We start from the raw sequence: 21,969 nt of genomic DNA on the forward strand, positions 1-21,969 counted from the left end.
ATGCTCTCTCAGGTAAATAGCAATTAAAATATATTTACTGAGACTTATAAAATACCAACAGTCAAGAAACACAATAAAAGAAACATTTTTGATAATGGTTTCTCACTTTCACAGTAGTCCTGTGACCCTAAACCCAGTGAATCGGGAGGGCTGCTTGTATTTTACTTTTCTTGTATATACTGTATTACAATATCATTGTTTCTAAGTGCTTTAAAAATACATGACAAGAAATTTACAATAAATTAATAGTAATCAATTACAATATGGGTATAAATAATAAATTAAGACCAGAATTCTATATATAATTTCTTGAGAATAAGATTACATCGAACACATAATGTCAGACAAGGAAAGTGGTGACCAATGGTGCAACCCTCAAATCCACTGAACAGCATATATTTTGAGCTTGAAGACTGATTCAATTCCTAAATATTAAACTTTATGTATTACATTGTCCCTTTCATTTTTATGGAAACATAGGGAGAATCCTGAGCCAGATTATTGTAAGATTCTCAGGGTACAATTATTTCTTTGGTAGATGTGCTGTTTTATATTACTTATCAAGTGATTATCTTCACTTTTTAATCTCTTAAAACTGGAAAGCGAGTTGCACCTTTGGCCAGATATAATCTGACAATGGATTTTATTTGTTTTTCATCATATTTGATGTTGCTGATATATCAAATATATATTTTTATTCATTTATGTTATGACTTTGGGCCGTTAACATAAAACTACTACAAATAAATAATAGCTAAAGCATTTAACTAAATATGTTTCAAGGAACCAACCTGTTATTTTAGTTCCGTCCTTCGTTTCGATGGGAACTCCAACACCAAATTCATTTTCTCCAGAGACTCTGAAGTAATAAATTCCACCTTCTTGGAGATTGGTGACTTTGTAGGAAAGACGATGACAGTTGTTGGTAACAGTGACCCAGGCTTTCTTACTTGCTTCTCGCTTTTCAATGTAGTAGTTCTTTACTGCAGCACCTCCATCATTCTCAGGAGCATCCCAAGATAAGACAGCAGATTCTTTTGTTACATCTTTTACAACAATGTTAGATGGAGGTCCTGGTGTGTCAAGAACTTTGACAACTAATGTCAAAGTAGCTGTGTTTATAACATTTTGTAATGTCAATGTATACTTTCCAGAGTCATTCCTGGTTGCTTTTTCAATAGTAAGTGAGGTACAATTGTCTGAAGAATCAATGTTTGCTTGTGTACGGAGATCGGTATCTGGCTTACTCCATTGCACATTTGGGACAGGCTTTCCTCTGAAAGGCACAGTCATTGTAAATGATGAACCAGCTTTCACAATTAAAGTCTTTCTCATTTCATTGTCAATATCAAAAGCAGGTTCTTCTTCCCGTTCTTTTGCTACTTGGGGTTCTGAGATTTCACTTGGATCACTAGCACCCACTTTGTTGAGAGACTTTACTCTGAAAACATATTCAGCTCCTGGTGTAAGTCCAATTACAGTATATTCTGTGCCTCTCAAGTTCTGAATAGCAGTTGACCAATTAGTTTCACTAGTCATTTTATATTCAACAGTATATCCAGTAATAGGAGCACCGCCATCAAATAATGGCTTTATCCATCCAATTGTTATATGTGACCTGGTAGAGTCCACAATCTTGGGCCTGTTTGGAGGTGATGGCAGGAAAATAGGATCTTCTGCTTTAATTAGAGGTGAACAATCACTAGGAAGACTAAGACCTGCTGCATTTTCTGCATATACTCGATATTCATATTCACATCCTTCACGAAGACCTGAAGATTTTACTCTTAGATCATAAACTGGTTTTTTGTTCACACGTACCCACCGGAGACTGTTTTTCTCACGCCGTTCAATTAAATATCCAGAAATTTCACTACCTCCATCACTGTCAGGTCTTGCCCAACAGATGGTCATGGATTCCTTTGTCACACTAGTAATCTCTAAAGATTTAGGTGGAGTTGGAACAGTAAAAGGATCAAGAGCTTTAACAGCATCACTTTCCAATGGCTCTCCAACACCATATTTGTTTACAGCCATCACTCTGAAAATATACTCATTTCCTCGAAGTAGTTTTGTCACTTTGCATGATGTTGTTGGAAGTTCTGCTTCACAAAGAGTCCATGCAATTCTACTGGTCTCACGTTTTTCCACAATGTAATAATCGATTTCTGCACCCCCATTTTCTTGAGGTGGCCCCCATGAAAGATGACACTTCTCAGCAGTAAGTCCTTTGATTTCTAGCGGAGCTGCTGGGGGACCTGGTCTATCAAGTACTTTGCAATTGACAGCTAATGATCTTGTTCCAGCAACATTTTGCAGTGTTAGCACATATTGCCCTGAATCACGTCGAATGCAGTCTTTAACAGTTATTGCAGTAGTGTGATCTGTTGAGATAATTTCAACTCTTGCTTGTTCCTCAATCTCTTTGCCATCCTTTGCCCAAGAAATTACTGGCAAGGGTCGTCCTGCAATGTCAGCATTAATTTTTAAAATCTCTCCAGCTTTAACAACAACAACATCTCTGAATTTGACATCCATCATAATTCTTGGAGCGTCAACATCATCTTTGACAGTAACTGGCCCAGTTGATTCAGATGGTTCGCTGAATAGCCCAGCAGCATTTCTTGCTATGACACGGAATTCATAGCGCTGGTCTTCAGTAAGCCCTGTTACATCGAAGAAGGTTTCCTGTACATTCGTGAAGTTGCACTTCAGCCAACGACCATCTGGTAGCTCTTTCCGTTCAATAAGGTATCCTGTTATCTTAGCACCACCATCATACTCTGGTTTGGTCCATGAGAGTGAGACACATGTTCTTGTAATATTAGTCACTTCTGGCTGGCCAGGAGGATCACATGGGTCCCTTGCAGCAATAGGTTCACATGCTTTGCTACATTTTCCTATTCCTACAATATTTTCAGCATACACACGGTATTCATACATTAGTCCTTCATCAAGGCCTGTGACCTTCATCTGGGTGTCAGTTATAAGGGTTTTATTTACTTTAGTCCAAAGGATGCTGCTTCTTTCTTTACGCTCAAGGTGATAACCAAGTATTTTGGTTCCTCCATCATTAACTGGTTCCTGCCAACTGACAAGCATGAAGACTTTAGTTGCATGTACAACTTTGGGAGTACCAGGTGGCCCGGGAGGATTAAATGGATATTCTGCAACAACAGGGGAAGTTTCAGCATAGGAACTCTTGCCATAGCGATTTTCTGCACAAACGCGGAATTGATATTCTGATCCTGTGGTTAAGCGAGATATTTTAATTGAAGTTCTTGCAACTGCTGCCGACACTATGCTCCATGTTGTAGTAGTTGTTTCTCTCTTCTCAACAATATAATTACTAATCTGGCAGCCACCATCATACTCAGGGGGTTTCCAGGATATGGTTATATTGTCATTACTGACATTATCAATATGTAATGCAGTTGGGGGTCCTGGCTTGTCAAGTACAACTACAGTGATTAAAACCTTTGTAGAGCCAGCACTATTTGAAACATTTAATTCGTAACTTCCTAGATCTTCTCTTGAAGCTTCCTTGATTGCTAATGATGTTGATGATTTTGATGTCTGAACATTTACTCTAGTTGTCTCTCTTAAAGGAATTCCATCCTTCTTCCAGCTAACTGTTGGAATTGGTCTTCCTCTGATGGGAATATCAATCTTAAGATCTTCACCAGCTTTAACATTGAAAGTATTAAAAAGAAGCTCAACAGAAGGCTGGATTTCAATATCCTTTGCAACTACTGGAACCCCAAGCTGCTTTGGATCACTCTTCCCCTTTTCATTAACAGCGCAGACCCGGAAAGTATATTCTTCTCCCATAGACAAACCTGATATTGTTGCTTCCAATGTTTTAACCTGTGTACATGTGCTCCATTTTTCACTTCCTTTAGTTTGCATTTCTACTACATAGCCAGTTATTTTACTACCGCCATCACTCTCAGGTTTCTCCCATTTAATAGTTGCAGAGTTGCGTGTAACATCAACAAGAGTTACTTTTCCAGGTGGATATGGTGGTTCAGAAACCTTAACTGGTTCAGATGTTTCTGCTGGCAAACCAACTCCATATTCATTTGCAGCCATGATGCGGAAGTAGTAACTGCATCCCTCCTGTAGCTGTTCAATTCTGAAGACATTCTTGGTGCAGTTGTTTGTAATAGTGGCATAGGCTTTTCTTGTAGTTTCTCGTTTCTCAATTATATAGTTTGTAATTTTAGCTCCGCCATCGATAAGTGGGGGCTCCCAAGCTAATGTCACTAAATCTTTCTTCACTTCTCTGATGGTCAGGTTCATAGGTGCACTTGGTGTGTCAAGTACTCTTACATTAACAAAAGCAGATTTTTTACCACTATTGTTTTCTAGAGTCAAGTTATATTTACCACTGTCAAATCTGTTGACATTATCAATGACCAGCATTGTATATGAACTAGTAACCTCAATCTGAGCTCTGTCACTCAGAATGCCTTCTGCTTTTTCCCATTTAATCTCTGGTTCTGGCCTGCCTTTGATGGTGACAAACAAACGCAAGGTACCACTGGCAGGTACTGTGACTACTTTTCGAAGATCTGCATCAAGTTCAATTTCAGGTGGTTCAATTTTTTCAGCAGCAACAACACTACCGGGTATATTAGCTGGTTCTCCAACCCCTTCTGAGTTCATGGCACAGATGCGGAAGTTGTATTCACTATTCTCTTTAAGTTTTGTTACTGTGAATTGCTTTCCTTGTAATCCAGATGGTGGTGTACAGGTTGTCCATTCATCAGCACTAACTTCTTTAAATTCCACAATGTATCCTTTAACAGGAGCTCCTCCATCATAAATAGGTTTGTTCCATTGAAGTGATACAGATGATCTGGAAGTATCTGTCACTTTTGGATTGCTGGGAGGCCCAGGGGGATACACTGCATCGCAGGCACGATAGAAAACTGATGGTTCACTGGGTTCTCCAACACCAGCAGCATTTTCAGCAGAAACCCTGAATTCATAAAAATGGCCATCTGTAAGTCCAGTTACTCTGAATCGCAAATCTGTCAATCTCTTTTTATTGCACTTGGTCCATCGGATGCCATCTTTGTCTCGCTTTTCTAATATATAGCCTTCAATTTCAGCTCCACCGTTGTCTTCAGGGCGACCCCAGGTTACAATCATAGAATCTTTTGTGATTGCAGAAACTTCAGGTGTTGAAGGAGGACCTGGAGGTTTGTATGGGTTGCATGCTAGCACAGGCTCGGATTCTAGTGCTTCACCAATTCCATATTTGTTAACTGCCATTACACGGAAAATGTACTCATTGCCTGGGAGAAGTCTGGTTACTTTGTGGTTCAGAGCTTGCACATCAGAGGCCACTTGTGTCCATGAAAGCCGGCTTGTCTCTCTCTTTTCTATGATATAATGGGAAATGTTAGCACCCCCATCTTGTAAGGGTGGTCCCCATGCCAGGTAACATTTCTCTGCAGTCACACCAGTAACTTTCAAAGGACCTTCTGGAGGTCCAGGTCTGTCAAGCACTTTTACAGTGATTGGTATAGACTTGGTGCCGCCAACATTGCTCAGTTTAAGTGTGTAAAGGCCTCCATCTACTCTGATACAATCTTTGACTGTAAGGGTTGTTCTTTGAATGGTAGATTTTATTTCCATTCTTGCAGTTGCACCTTCAAATTCTTTTCCATCTTTTGCCCATGTGATTTCAGGAATAGGTTTGCCATGTATGTCAGCCTCAAGAACAAATGTTTCTCCAGCATGAACAACAATAACATCTTTGTATTTCGGATCCAGTGATGCTCTTGGTGCTTCAATTTCATCTCTAGCAATAATTGGTCCAGTGCTTTCAGATGGTTCACTTACACTGCCAGCTGCATTTCTTGCAATTACTCTGAATTCATATCTTTGCTCTTCCACAAGACCAGTTACTGTAAACTCAGTTTCTATTACATTGGTAAAACTGGCTTTCATCCAACGACCATCAGGCAATTCTCTCTTTTCCACAATATATCCGGTAATCTTGCTGCCACCATCATATTCAGGTTTCTTCCATTTTAGTGTTATATAGTTTCTTGTGATAACAATGGCATCTGGACGACCTGGAGGATCACAAGCATCTCGGGCAACATACAATTCGGATGTTTTGCTAACTTTTCCAATGCCAACAATATTTTCTGCAGAAACTCTGAATTCATATTCAAGACCTTCTTCAAGGCCTTCTGTTTTATATCTTGTATCCTGAATGAGGGTCTTGTTCAATTTTGTCCAAAGAATGCTGTTTTTATCTTTGCGTTCTAGGTGATAGCCAAGAACTTTGCTTCCTCCATCATTAACGGGTTCATGCCATTGTACAATCATGTAATCTTTGGAAGCTGTACTAACAAACGGTGTTCCCGGTGGTCCTGGTTCCTTGTATGGATATTGCACAAGAACTGGTTTAGAATCTAGTGCACTGCTCTTTCCATAACGGTTTTCAGCGCTAATTCTAAACTGGTATTCAGAACCTGTTTTAAGTTTTGTTACTTTAATAGTTGTTCTTGCAACAGTTGCCGATACCATTTGCCAGTTGGTGGTAGTGGTGTCACGTTTCTCTACAATATAATTGGATATTTGGCAGCCGCCTGTGTATGCTGGTGGTTCCCATGATAAGACAACAAAATCTGAACTAACTTCATCAAAGCGGACAGGTCCTTGTGGTGGGCCAGGCTTTTCAAACACAATTATATTAAGCTGCTCTGTTGCTTTTCCTGCAGTGTTGGTTGCTGTTACAGCATATTTCCCAAAGTCATCTTTGTTACTTTCTTTAATGAACAAAGTAGTAGTTGTTGATGTATCTTCAACATGTAATCTGGTTGTTTGCTTTATAGGTTGACCATCTTTTTCCCAAGTAATAGTAGGTTTTGGTCGAGCTATAAAAGGTATTTCTACTTTAAGGTCTTCTCCAGCTTGTACAGTAAATGTATTGAACATAAGTTTGAAACTTGGCTGAATTGTCAGGTCACTAGCAATCACAGGAACTGCTAATGGCCTAGGATCACTTTTGCCCTTTTCATTATATGCCATGACGCGGAATTGGTATTCATGTCCAGAACTTAAACCAGACACAACAGCATTGCATACTTTGCTATCAGTTACAACACTCCATTTGTCAGATCCCTTTGGCTGCATTTCAACAATGTATCCCAAAATTCTGCTTCCTCCATCATGTTCAGGCTTTTCCCACATAAAGGATGCACTTCTCTGAGTCACATCGGTGAGTGTTACTTTCCCAGGAGGCAAAGGTGGTTCAGATGCTTTGGAGGCATCTGCAGTTTCAACTGGAGCACCAATTCCAAATTCATTTTCAGCCATAACTCTGAAATAGTAAATTGACCCTTCTGCAAGGTTTTCAACTTTAAAGCTTGTTTTGCTGCACTTTGCACTCACATTGGCATATGCTTTTCTGGTTGACTCACGTTTGTCAATCACATAGTTCTTTATCTTTGCACCACCATCATTAACTGGAGGTTCCCATGTCAGTACAGCATAATCTTTCCTTATTTCTTTGACTACTAGATTTTGTGGTGGTCCTGGTGTGTCAAGTACTTTAACTGTAACAAATGCAGACTTTGATCCACTACTGTTTTCCAGTTTAAGTGTATACTTTCCAGCATCATTTCTGTCACAGTAATCAATTGATAGCTGTGTGTAATTCAAGCCCTTTTCAATTTGAACCCTATCAGTAAATTCTCCTTCTTCTCGAGACCATGTGATATCAGGAATAGGGCGTCCTTTGAATGGTATATTTATCCTGATGGATCCACCTGCTCTAACCACAATTCCTTTCCTTAGCTCTGAGTCAATATCAAGTTCTGGAGCCTCAAGTTTATCTTCTGGTTTTACTGTGCCAGGAACTGCTGCAGCTTCACCCACTCCAATTTTGTTGAGGGCACACACTCTTAGTTTGTATTCCTGATGTTCAATGAGCTTTTTGATCTCAAAACGATTGACTCTCAAACCTGTCTGTGGAGTAGCTATTGTCCATTCTTCTTCATCAGCTTTGCAAATTTCTACAATATATCCCAGGATTTCACTGCCACCATCATAAATAGGTTTACTCCATGCAACTGTAATTGAATTCTTGGTAGTATCCACAGCATGGGCATTTGTGGGCGGGCCAGGCTTGAACATAGGATCACATGCTTTCCAGTAGGGAGTAGCCTGACTTGGTTCACCCACTCCGGCTGCATTTTCAGCTGATACTCTAAATTCATATTCATGATCTTCTGTTAATCCTGTGACTCTTAATCGCAAATCTGTAATTCGGCGTTTATTACATTTCACCCATCTGATACCAGCTCTGTCTCTTTTTTCTACAATGTAGCCAATAATTTCACTGCCGCCATCACTATCTGGTCGATGCCAGCAGACAGTCATAGAATCCCTCGTAATGTTGGTGACTTCAAGGGACTTTGGTGGACCAGGAACAACAAATGGATTTTTCATCAGTACTGGTGCAGATTCAAGTGGTTCACCAACTCCGTATTTATTAACTGCCATTATGCGGAATATATACTCATTTCCTTCAAGGAGTTTTGTTACCTTCAGCATTGTAGCTACAGCATCTGAAGCAACAACTGTCCAAGCAAGCCGACTTGTTTCTCTCTTCTCAATGATGTAATGAGAAATGTCACTGCCACCATCGTGAATTGGTGGAGCCCATGCTATGGAACATTTTTCACAAGTTACTCCAGAAACTTGAATACTCTCTGGTGGCCCCGGCCTATCAAGTACTTTTACTGTTATTGGTACTGATTTTGTTCCTGCAACATTAGAGGCCTGTAAAATATATTGCCCACCATCAATACGTATTGCGTCTTTTACAGTAATTAAGGCCTTAAAATCAGTATTCCTTATTTCACATCGAGCAGTATCTTCAAGAACTTTATCACCCTTTAACCACATAATAGTAGGAATTGGTTTCCCATGGACATCTGCCTCAAGTCGGAATGTATCTCCAGCATTTACGACAATGACATCTTTGTATTTGGGGTCCATGGAAATTCTTGGAAGTTCAACTTCATCTTTGGCTGTTATTGGTCCTGTGCTATCAGAAGGTTTACTTACTGCTCCAGCAGCGTTCCTTGCAATGACTCTGAATTCATACCTTTGATCTTCAATAAGACCTGTTACAGTAAACTGAGTTTCAGTTATATTGGTAAAGCTTGCTTTCATCCAGCGTCCTTCAGGCAAGTCACGTTTCTCTACTATGTAGCCTGTAATCTTGCTGCCACCATCATATTCTGGTTTAGTCCACTGTAGTGTAATTGAGCTTCTTTTTACAACAATAGCTTCAGGACATCCTGGGGGATCACATGGATCACGGGCAAAATAGCACTCTGAGGCTTTGCTTGTTTTACCTACACCAACAATATTTTCTGCAGAAACTCTAAATTCATATTCAATACCTTCTTCAAGGTTCGTGGTCTTATAGTGGGTGTCTTGAATAATTGTCTTGTTTACTTTAGTCCACAGAATACTATTCTTTTCCTTTCTTTCAAGGTGGTAACCTAAAATTTTACTTCCACCATCATTGATTGGCTCATGCCATTGCACAACCATAGAGTCTTTTGTAACTGCCGTCACAAATGGTGTACCAGGAGGTCCTGGTTCTTTATAGGGATACTGAGCAACAACTGCTTCGGACTCCAGGGCAAAGCTCTGTCCATACCTATTTTCAGCAAATATTCTAAACTGATATTCTGAACCAGTTTTTAGTTTGCTCACTTTGAGGGTAGTTCTTGCAACTGTAGCTGAAACTGTCTCCCATACCGTGCTGGTTGTATCTCGCTTATGAACAATGTAATTAGTAATTTGGCAGCCACCAGTATATGCTGGAGGGTTCCATGATAATGTGATGCTTTCAGCACTTATATCATCAAATTTAACAGGCCCTCTGGGAGGATCAGGTTTGTCTAGTGTTATAATTTCAATAGGTGCAGATTTCTGCCCAACAACATTAGCAACTGCGATTTCATACATTCCACTGTCTTCTTTATTTGTTTCTTTAATATTTAGAATGGTAAGATTAGGTGAATCAATGACATTAACTCTAGTAGTTTGTTTTAATGGTATACCATCTTTGGTCCAAGTAATTGTAGGCTTAGGTCGACCAGATATTGGTACTTCAATCTTTAAATCTTGTCCCACTTGTATGCTGTAACTGTGGAATGCAGGTCTTACATCTGGCTCAATAACAAGATCTTTGGCAATTATTGGAACTGCAAGTGATCGTGGATCACTCTTTCCTTTTTCATTTACAGCCATTACTCTAAACAGATACTCTTCTCCTTGAGTTAGATTAGTAACAAGTGCCTCAAGACTCTTGACACGTGTACACTCTGACCATTTTTCACTACCTTTAACTTGCATTTCCACAATATATTGCAGGATTTTACTTCCACCATCGTGTTCAGGCTTTGCCCAGCTCAATGAAACACTGTTTCGTGTAACATCATCCACTGTTATCTTTCCTGGAGGTTGAGGAACTTCAGCAACTTTAACTGGATCACTTGTTTCTTCAGGCAGACCAATTCCAAATTCGTTTTCTGCACAAACTCTGAAGGAATAATAACAGCCTTCCTGAAGTTGATCTATTTTCCATGATGTTTTATGGCAATTTGTTACAACAGCAGCATAGGCTTTTCTTGTGGCTTCACGTTTTTCAATAATGTAATTTTTAATTTTAGCTCCACCATCTATCAAAGGTGGCTCCCAAGCAAGTGAAACAGAATCTTTGGTGATATCCTTAATTTTCAGGTTAATTGGAGGACCTGGAGTATCCAGAACTCTTACAATGACAAAGGCAGACTTTGTCCCACTGCTATTTTCTAAAGTGAGAGTGTACTTTCCAGAGTCAAATCTGTTGACATTGTCAAGAACCAATGATGTAAAGCTGCTAGTGATATCAATCATAGCTGCCTCTCTGATGTCACCATCCACTTTACCCCATTTTACTTCAGGAGTTGGACGCCCTCTGATAGGAACAAATAATCTTAATGAGCCACCAGCTCTTACATTTATAACTTTCCTCAATTCCATATCAAGGTCAAGGTCTGGAGCTTCAAGCTTTTCTTCAACAATAATTGTTCCAGGAACGTCAGCATGCTCTCCTACTCCTGCTTTATTAACAGCACAAATACGGAACTTGTATTCATGTTTTTCCAATAGTTTTCCCACTTCTGTGTTGGTTTTCTTAATTCCAGTTGGTGGTGTACAAATTTCCCAGTCTCCAACACTTACATCACACTTTTCAACAATGTATCCTTGAATTTCAGAGCCACCATCATAGATTGGTTTACCCCAGGAAAGGAAAACTGAAGATTTTGTAACATCTGTCGCTTTAGGATTATTAGGAGGACCTGGTTTGTATATAGGATCACAAGCTTTATAATAAATAGAAGGTGGACTGGGCTCACTGAGGCCAGCTGCATTTTCAGCTGAAACTCTGTATTCATAATCATGATTTTCAATAAGTCCAGTGACTCGGTATCGAAGTTCACTTATCAAGCGCTTGTTACATCTTGTCCACCGAATGCCTTCTTTGTCACGTTTTTCTAGTATATAACCCAAAATTTCACTGCCACCATCAGAGGCTGGTCTGTCCCATACAACAATCATAGAATCTTTGGTCACTGCTGAGACTTCTGGGGCCTTTGGTGGAAGTGGCACCACGAAAGGATTCTTTGCAAGTACAGGATCAGATTCAAGAGGCTCACCATCACCATATTTGTTTACAGCCATAATACGGAAGATATATTCATTGCCTTCCAAAAGTTTAGTAACTTTGCAGCTAAGGGTTTGTACATTGGCATCAACTAAAGTCCAGACTAAGCGACTTGTTTCTCTTCTTTCGACAATGTAGTGTGAGATGTCACTGCCACCATCTTGGAGTGGGGGCTTCCACGATAGCATACATTTTTCAGCAGTAACTCCTGTTATGACAACAGGCCCTTCAGGTGGGCCAGGTCTGTCAAGAACCTTGACATGAATAGAAGCTGTTTTTTCACCTGCAACATTCTTTACCAGCAATACATAATGTCCACTGTCGACACGTATGGCTTCTTTAACACTTAGACTCGTGGCAAAGTCAGTACTTTTTATATCCAGGCGTGCTGTGTTTGTTAGCTCCTTATCACCTTTCAACCACTGAATGGAAGGAAGTGGCTTTCCATAAACATCAGCATCAATCTTGAATGATTCACCAGCATGCAGTACGAGTGTTTCTTTAAATTTGGGATCCATACTTATTCGAGGTGGATCAACCTCATCTCTTGCTGTGACTGCACCCGAGCTTTCAGATGGCTCACTGAAGACACCTGCAGCATTTCGTGCAATGACACGGAACTCATATCTTTGATTTTCAACTAGGCCAGTTACTGCAAATTCAGTCTCAATCACATTTGTAAAGCTGGCTTTCATCCAGCGGCCATCTGGTAACTCCTTCTTTTCAACAATATAGCCTGTGATCTTGCTTCCACCGTCATATGCTGGTTTCTTCCACTGAAGAGTAACAGAGTTTCGTGTGACAATTATAGGCTCTGGACGACCTGGAGGATCACAGGGATCATGAGCTGTATAGCATTCTGAACCTTTACTTGCCTTTCCGATACCAACAATATTTTCTGCATAAACTCTGAATTCATATTCAAGTCCTTCCTCAAGTCCAGTTGTTTTAAATTTAGTGTCAGGAATTGGTGTTTTGTTTAACTTCACCCAGAGGATGCTATTTCTTTCTTTACGTTCCAAATGGTAGCCAATAATTTTGCTGCCACCATCATTGACAGGTTCATTCCAATGCACAACCATACTATCTCTGGAAACTTCGGGTACATAAGGAGTTCCAGGTGGGCCAGGTAGTTTGTATGGATACTGAGCAACTACAGAATCTGATGTGAGATAAGTACTCTTCCCATATCTATTTTCAGCAGCAATTCTGAACTGATATTCACTTCCAGTCTTCAACCTAGATGCTTTCAGAGTTGTCCGGGCAACAGTAGCTGAAACTATCTGCCAAGTAGTAGTAGAGGTGTCTCGTTTTTCTACAATATAATTGTTGATAGAACTACCACCATCATATTTGGGTGGTTCCCAGGAAATAGTAATACTGTCTGCAGTGACTTCATCAATCTTTACTGGTCCAGTTGGAGGTCCTGGTTTATCAAGGACAACAATATTTAGAATTTCAGTAGCTTCACCTGCAGAATTAGAAAGCTTGACTAAATATTGCCCAACATCTTCTTTACAAGCTTCTTTTATTGTTAGTAAAGTGTTATTGTCTGTATTTTCTTCATTTACTCTAGTAGTCTGTCTCAGTGGCACATTATCTTTAAGCCATACTATAGATGGCTTGGGTCGACCAATAAATGGAACATCTACCTTTAAATCTTCACCTGCAAGTACACTGAAAGTGGTAAACAACAGTTTGAAGGCTGGTGGTATCACAAGATCTTTTGCTATAACTGGAACACTCAGTTGTCGAGGATCGCTGATTCCTTTTTCATTCTGAGCTGAAACACGGAAGGAATATTCTTCACCTTGGATTAGTCCAGTTATGATAGCTTCAGTAACCTTTACAGTGGCACATGTGGCCCATTTGTCACTGCCTTTGCTTTGCATTTCAACAATATAGCCCAAAATTCTGCTTCCTCCATCATGTTCAGGTTTTTCCCAAGTCAAGGATACGCTGTTTCTTGTCACATCCAATAAAGTTATTTTTCCAGGAGGAAGAGGTCTCTCTGATACCTTTACAGATTCTGGTGTTTCAACAGGAAGACCAATTCCATATTCATTTTCTGCAAGGACTCTGAAATAATAGTTACAACCTTCCTGTAACGGCTCTACTTTCCAGCTAGTCTTGTGGCAATTTGCCATAACAGTTGAATATGCTTTTCTTGTTGCTTCACGCTTTTCAACTATATAGTTCTTTATTTTAGAGCCACCATCTATGAGTGGAGGGTCCCATGTGAGAGTGACAGATGACTTACTGACCTCTTTTATTTTGAGGTTCTGTGGGGCTCCGGGTGTGTCGAGAACCCTTACAATTACAAATGCTGATTTGCTGCCTGAACTGTTTTCTATAGTCAATATATACTTGCCGCTGTCAAATCTGTTCACATTTCCTACTGTAAGTAGTGTATATGAGCTTGTAGATTCTATAGTAGCTTTGTCTAAAGACTCTCCATGTTCTCGTGACCATTTTACTTCAGGTACTGGTCTTCCTTTGATTGGAACAAAAAGTCTTAGAGTACAGCAAGCTCGAATAGTCACAACTTTACGCAGTTCTGCATCCAGTTCAATCTCTGGAGCCAGCATTCTTTCTTCAGCCTTTGGTGTTCCAGGAACAAGAGCAGGTTCTCCAATGCCTTCAGCATTCATAGCATATATTCTGATTTTGTACTCCTGGTTTTCTTTTAAGTTAGTGATAGTAAAGGAAGTAGCCTTCAGTCCTGCTGATGGAGTCACAATTTTCCATTCATCTTCTTCAGGTAATGCTATTTCCACCATGTAGCCTGTGATTTCAGAGCCACCATCATATATTGGCTTATTCCAAGCAATTGTAATGGAAGACTTGCTTGTATCTAAAACCCGAGGATTACCAGGTGGACCAGGCTTAAAAACAGTATCGATAGCTTTGTAGAATTGGCTGTTTGGACTTGGTTCACTTACACCAGCAGCATTTTCGGCCTTTACTCGATATTCATATTCATGACCTTCTGTGAGTCCAGATACTTTATAACGTAAATCAGTGACAGCCCGCTTGTTACATTTCACCCAGCGTAATCCAGCCCTGTCACGACGTTCTACAATATAATTGGTTATAGGGCTTCCACCATCAGAATCAGGATGTCCCCAGCACACAATCATAGAGTCTTTGTTTGCAGCTGTAACTTCTGGGGTCTTGGGTGGATCAGGTACAACGTAAGGATTTACTGCAAGAACAGGCTCTGATTCTAGAGATTCACCAACTCCATACTTGTTAACAGCCATAACACGGAACACATATTCATTGCCTTTCAGTAGCTTTGTGACCTTTAATTTTGTTACTGGAACCTCTGTGGCTACAGATGTCCATGCCAACCTACTAGTTTCACGTTTTTCAACAACATAATGGTCAATATTTGCACCTCCATCATCCAGAGGGGGCAACCATGACAAGACACATTTCTCTGTTGTAACATCAGAAACTGCCAAAGGACCTTCTGGAGGACCAGGTCTGTCTAAAACTTTGACATTGAAAATATGTTTTGCAAAGCCACCTGGATTTGAAGCTGTAAGTGTATATGCACCTCCATCCCTTCTTGTAGAATCCTTATTGGTAAGGACCGTTGAGAAATCTGCTATTTTAATTTCTGATTTTGCTGTATCTTCAAGCTCCTTTCCTTCTTTCGTCCAGACAAGAGTAGGTGGAGGACGACCTGCAACATCGGCTTCAAGTTTGAAAACTTCACCTGCTTTTAATACTAAAGTGTCTTTATATTTAGCATCAACCATTATTCTTGGAGCTTCAATCTCATCTCTGCATGTTATTGCATCTGACGGTTCAGATGGATGGCTAACAGCACCAGCAGCATTTCTTGCAATTACACGGAATTCATAAGCAGCATCTTCTGTGAGACCACTAACAGTGAACTCAGTTTCTAGTATATTGCTGAAGTTAGCTTTCAGCCAGCGGCCATTGGGAAGATCTCGCTTTTCCACAGTGTAACCAGTTATCTTAAAGCCGCCATTATATTCAGGCTTGGTCCACTTGAGTGCTACTGCATGTCTTGTGATATTGAGAGGAACTGGCTTGCCAGGTGGATCAATAGGATCTAGAGCAAATGTTGGCTCAGATGGCTTACTTGGTTTACTTTTGCCTGCCATATTTTCTGCTATGACTCGGAATTCATACGCGATGCCATCTGTAAGACCACTTGACTTGAAAATGTTGCCTGATATCAAGGCTTTACTTACAGTCTGCCAGAGAATGCTATTCCGTTCTTTTCTTTCAATATGATATCCCAAAATTGGACTTCCTCCATCTGTAAGAGGTTCATGCCAGCTAATGCTAATTGAATCTTTTGAGACTGCAATCACTTGAGGAGTGCCTGGAGGTCCAGGGACTTTAAAAGGAAAGGTAGCAATTATGTTCTCTGAGCTGATAGCTGGACCTGAACCATATCTGTTCTGAGCTTTAACACGGAACTGGTATTCAGTTCCAGTAGTGAGACGAGCAGCTTTATATGTGGTACGTATGACAGTAGTTGCTAACTCAGCCCATGAGGTGCTGTCAGTTTTACGCATTTCTACAACATAGTTACTTATTGGAACCCCTCCGTCATTTAGTGGTGGCTGCCATGAAAAGGTGACAAAGTCAGATGAAACTTCATCAAATTTGATTGGTCCTGTGGGAGGTCCAGGAACATCATGCACCTGTACGGTTATCACATCACTCACTTCGCCAATAATGTTTTTAGCTGAGAGGGGATATCTGCCACTGTCGTTTCTTATGCATTCATTAATAGTTAAGATAGTTGCAGTCGCAGTATTTTCAAAGTTTACTCTTTGGGTTTGTTTGAGCAACTGGTCTTCTTTTTTCCAAGTAATAGTTGGCCTTGGGCGACCAAGCACAGGAATCTCTACTTTGATATTGTCACCAGCTCTAGCAATTACTGTTTTCTGATAAATGCCCCGTAAATCAAATTCTGGAAGCATCATTTGCTCTTTTACAACAACTGGTCTGCTTTCCCTTGGATCACTTCTGCCAGCACTATTAACTGCCATAACCTGGAAAGTATATTCTTCATTTTCAGTTAGGTTCTTCACTACATACTCTAATGTTTTCACAGTTGTGATATGTGTCCACTGAGTTGAACCCTTTTTCTGTGCCTCAATTACATAGCCGGTAATCTTGCTACCACCATCATGAAGTGGCTTTGGCCAAGCAAGGCTGACTGAGTTCCTTGTGATATCCATAATATTAAGGCTCTCTGGAGGGGATGGTGCTTCAGAGGCTCTTATAGGTTCTGCAGTTTCAGCAGGTTCACCAATTCCAAATTCATTTTCAGCCAATACTCTGAAGTAATATTCACATCCTTCGGCCAAATTAGGAATCCTAAGGGAGCATTTTGAGCATTTGGTTGTGATGGTAGAATATGCCTTTCTTGTAGACTCACGTTTTTCAACTATATAATTTGTGATGCGTGAACCACCATCAATTAGAGGCATATCCCACTGGAGGGTGATACTATCTTTACAGATGTCCCTGGGCTTCAGATTTATTGGTGGCCCAGGTGTATCCAGAACTTTTACATTAACAAAACCAGTCTTCTTGCCAGCAGCATTTTCAAGGGTCATTAGATATTTTCCTGCATCATATCTGTTACATTCTGTGATAATAAGAAGAGAGAATGAATCTGTATTTTCAATACTGGCACGTGCTTTGAGTGGGATATCATCCTTGGTCCACGTAACTTCAGGAGGTGGACGTCCTCTAATTGGAACAAATATCCGGATGCTCAGTCCAGCTCTAACAACTAGAGTTTTTCTCAGCTCAGCATCTAATTCAAAATCTGGAGCTGTTTCACGTTCCTTGATTTCAACATTTGGAATTTTGGCTGGTTCGCCAGCACCAGCAGCATTGATGGCGATAATTCTAAAATTGTATTTTGCTCCTGGTTGAAGGTTAGCAACAACAAATTCTGTAATTCTTAGGGCAGTTCCTGTGGTGTCTTTCACCCATGTTTCTTCTCCTTCCTTTTGGTGCTCCACAATGTAGCCAATGATATCAAGTCCACCATCATAATGAGGCTTTCCCCATGATAGGCTAGCTGTTGTCTTTGTTGTATCAGTTACTCGTGCATTTGAAGGTGGTCCTGGGGGATCTACAGTAATGAGAAAAAGAAAGGAAAATGAGACATTTGATCACAGTCATTTTATAGACAAATTTTGCCAATAATAGCCTATGAAGGTATTTGCCAAAGTTCAGAAACTCTACTAACATGTAGCATCCTTCGTCAATACTGGCTGAGAAACATCACTTGGGGGCCCAATTCCAGCTCTGTTTTCTGCACTGACACGGAATTCATATTCATTTCCTTCTAGGAGTCCAGTCACTTTGCACCTAAGGTCTGACACTGGTTTCTTTGAAACTCTGACCCATCTAACGCCTTTCTTTTCTCTTCTTTCCACATGGTAGCCTGTGATTTCACTGCCACCATCATCAGCTGGCCTCTTCCAGTTCACTGTAACAGCGTTTTTTGTAATATTTGATACTTCTGGTTTACCAGGAGGACCAGGAGGGCCTGATTGGAGAGGGGGAAAAAACAATTTTTGAAAAATATTGATTTTAAAAAATATATATAAAGCAGTAAATGTATACTAAATCATGTTCAGTGATTTTGCTTACCAAATCTATCCACCATTTTAACTGGTTCTGAATGAGATGGCTCTCCCCTTCCATACTGGTTCACAGCTGAGACCCGGAAGATATACTCATTTCCTTGAATAAGTTTCGTAACAACATGCCTACAAGACTGAATGTCTTCAGCAATCTGAGTCCACAGCAGTCGGCTAGTTTCTCTCTTTTCAAGTACATAAGACTTGATTGGTGATCCACCATCTTCTGCTGGAGGGGTCCATGTCAGGGTAGCTTTTTCAGCTGAAACACTGCTGACTTCAACTGGTCCTGGGGGACCTGGTACATCTAAAACTTTTACATGCACATGCTCCTCTTTAGTACCAAAAGGATTGGTGGCAGTGATTGTATATTCACCAGAATCTTTTCTAGCTGCATATTTGACAGATAATGTAGAAGAGGTTGGAGTTGATTCAATAAGAACAGTTTCTGAAAGTTTAAAATCTTTTCCTGCTTTGGACCACACTGAAGTTGGAAGTGGTTTGCCAACGATGCTAATAGCAGACAATGTAATGGTGTCTCCTGCTTTAACAGTCAAGCCTTCTTTGATGGTAGGATCAAGTGTGATGGTGGGTGCCTCTGCAAAATAAAATGTATTTGTCAGAAAATAATGTAGCAGATAAAATACTTTGGCATTAAATGCATAAAGAAAACACATCTTGTTACAGAGGAGTACACACCATACTCATCCTTGCATATAATGGCTCCAGTACTTTCTGATGGAGGACTAATGGCTCCAGCAGTATTCTTAGCTCTGATTCTGAATTCATACTTTGAACCTTCATATAGGTCAGTCACTGTATAGGCACATTCCTGAACATTCACATGATTTGCTTTCATCCATGTCTTTCCTGGTAGATCACGCTTCTCTACTATGTATCCAATTAATTTGTGTCCACCATCATACTTTGGCTCAGTCCAGATCAGTGTCACTGAGTTTCTGGTTACACTGATGACTTCAGGTTTCCCAGGAGGATCTGAAAACAACATAATACATAAGTAACAACATTGATAGCAGAGTTTTCTAACTTAGGAAAACTTGTCCTTTTTGAGTAACTTACCAATTGGATCTAGGGCTACAACTGGTTCAGATGGAAGACTTGGTTTTCCAACTCCAGCTAGATTGATAGCCATAACTCTGAATTCATATTCCAAGCCTTCAGTTAACCCTGCTACTCTGAAATCCTTCATCCTTAGTGGAGTCTTGTTCGCTCGCTTCCACAAGATACTGTTTCTTTCTTTATATTCAATATGATACCCTATAGAAGCAAACAAAATCAAACATATTTATTTATGATTTTAAATTGCAAAAGCAAAAAAACCATTGATCTAATAAAATATTTTTGTTATAGTAACCTTGAAGTTCCTGCCCAAACATGGTTTTGGGCTGTCTGTGTAACAATATTAGCATACTACCAATCTGAATAAAAATAAAAGAAAATTTAACTATTCTAATATAACATTCCCTTGCTTAATCTCCAGGGGACTATGTGTACCAAGACAATAGGTGTCGCACCTCAGGTTAGCTTCACCTTGCTAAAGACACCAGACTGTACACCAAAAATAGTCTTTTGTAGTTTATTAGGAAATACGGAAAAGATAGTTCATAAAAGGCAAAAGTTCAGTTCCAAAAGATAGTTACAAAAGCAAAGCTGTAAGAACAAATCCATGGAAACATTAGGCATGAAAAATGGTCCTTAAAACGAAGCCAAAGTCCCAGAATTGAGGATACATCTAGGCTATAAGATAATACAGGAAAGCAGACTTGGTTCTTGATTCAAGCGAGGAAATTGCTTTGATGATTTCCCTCTCAGCAGACTGTTTTAACAGCATAACATGAAGGCATTTCTTTGCCCTTTGGCCTCCCTCTTATTTGCTATTCTGAGACTTCTGCGCAATCCCTGAAATTCCAGACGGCTAGCCCGATCTAGAGAAGCGGCCTCATCGCTTTCGCTTTCAAGGCCACAGGGCTTGTTAGTGTTATCAAACTGAGGCTGGGAACCACTTTCCCTTTCTGCTTCTTGCACCTGAAAACCATCATAATTAACAACATCATTTCTTCCCATGGGAAAGCCTCCCTCTTCCTCATCTCCCACAGCAGGAACACTCTGCACCTGAATCCCATAATTCCCATCAGAGTCATCTTGAAACTCATCCTGAACCTGAATCCCATCATCCTGAAACTGCATCCCAGAATCCTCATCAGAGTCACACAAAGGCTGAGTCACAACAATAGTCTTGCTGATGTGCTTTGCAATTTTATAAATTAAACAAGAGGTCCAATTTAATTACGTAATAGTCTAAGATATAATTGCTAAATTGGTTATGGATTATAGCTTTAAAAAACCAATTCACTATATTTTAAATGTTAGATGTTGTTTCTGTCGGTGTAAATGCATATGACCATTGGTCAGCGCATTAATAAATTGATTAATTGAATATATTTTAAAGGAAGTTGCTGAAGAAGGAGAAATAAAATAGGGCTATGATAAAATTGTATTTTATTATGCAGTGGAGAAATGTGAGTAAAATGAAACCTCCAAAAATTACCTGTGATTGGAGATCCACCTGTTTTCTTAGGATCTTTCCATACTAAAGAAACAGCATCATGCCTGACCTCAACAATTTTAGGTGGTGGAGGAGCATCAGGAACATCTAGAAAATATAATTAATACAAATTAGATGGAATGACTCAAAGCAGTAATTTTATGACACTAATCTTACAACAAGCACAACATATTATCCAACTTACCAAATGGATGCCTTGCAATTATCGGGTCAGATTTAAGACCTTCACCTACTCCATATTTATTTTCAGCACTGATTCTGAATGTATATTCAGAGCCTTCATGAAGCCTTGTAACTCTAAAGGTAGTTTTCTGGACAGCAGAAGCACATGTCACCCATTTATTATTCACATTGTCTCTTTTCTCAAGGATGTAGTTAGTGATTTCTGAACCACCATCATCTTTTGGAGGCCCCCACTTTAATGTCATAGCATCAGCTGTAACTTCATCAAATTTCACAGGTCCTGTTGGGATTCCAGGTTTGCCAACAACTTTGACAGTGATAGTGCCTTCTTTACTTCCAGCTACATTCTTCAGTGTGATTGTGTATTTTCCAGCATCGTCTTTTTGACAGTCACGTACTAGAAGCGTAGTGTTAACTGCTGTTGCTTCAAATGCAACTCTTCCCGTTTCAGTAAGTGCCAGATCTTCTCCTTTCTTCCATGTCACAGTTGGTACTGGCTTGCCTCTAATTGGGATTTTCAAACGGAAACAGCTTCCTTCTCTAGCTAGATATATCAATCCTGGCAGGTCTCTTAGATCAAGATCAGGTGCCACTGTGAATCAAAATATATTGAATAGTCATATATAGCAAACAAAATAAATTACAAGTATTTCAGCAACTTATATTTTAAATAAAGTTTTGGGAACAGCTATTCTGGGATCCTCGTTATGTTCATTGCAACATACTAACATGGTTACCCATTGAGAGTTTAATTTGTCATTAAACTGATTCAGAAGCAAGATGAATCAGTG

At 39.8% G+C, this 21,969-nt stretch overlaps 1 protein-coding gene across 1 annotated transcript in view; it reads right to left on the reverse strand.

The window, feature by feature from the left end:
- The window catches only part of ttn (titin), a 331,374-nt gene that overhangs the window by 33,677 nt on the left and 275,728 nt on the right, over window positions 1-21,969 (reverse strand). The window contains exons 243-249 of the mRNA XM_062969136.1: window positions 21,180-21,770; window positions 20,978-21,082; window positions 19,489-19,686; window positions 19,108-19,404; window positions 18,419-19,006; window positions 18,012-18,314; window positions 792-17,894 (exon numbers count right to left, since the gene is read on the reverse strand). Coding sequence (XP_062825206.1) covers window positions 792-17,894; window positions 18,012-18,314; window positions 18,419-19,006; window positions 19,108-19,404; window positions 19,489-19,686; window positions 20,978-21,082; window positions 21,180-21,770 — 19,185 coding nt within the window. The remainder of the gene's footprint in view (window positions 1-791; window positions 17,895-18,011; window positions 18,315-18,418; window positions 19,007-19,107; window positions 19,405-19,488; window positions 19,687-20,977; window positions 21,083-21,179; window positions 21,771-21,969) is intronic.

This window comes from Anolis carolinensis, chromosome 1 (genome assembly GCF_035594765.1).
Source record: "Anolis carolinensis isolate JA03-04 chromosome 1, rAnoCar3.1.pri, whole genome shotgun sequence".
Taxonomy (NCBI): Eukaryota; Metazoa; Chordata; class Lepidosauria; order Squamata; family Dactyloidae; genus Anolis; species Anolis carolinensis.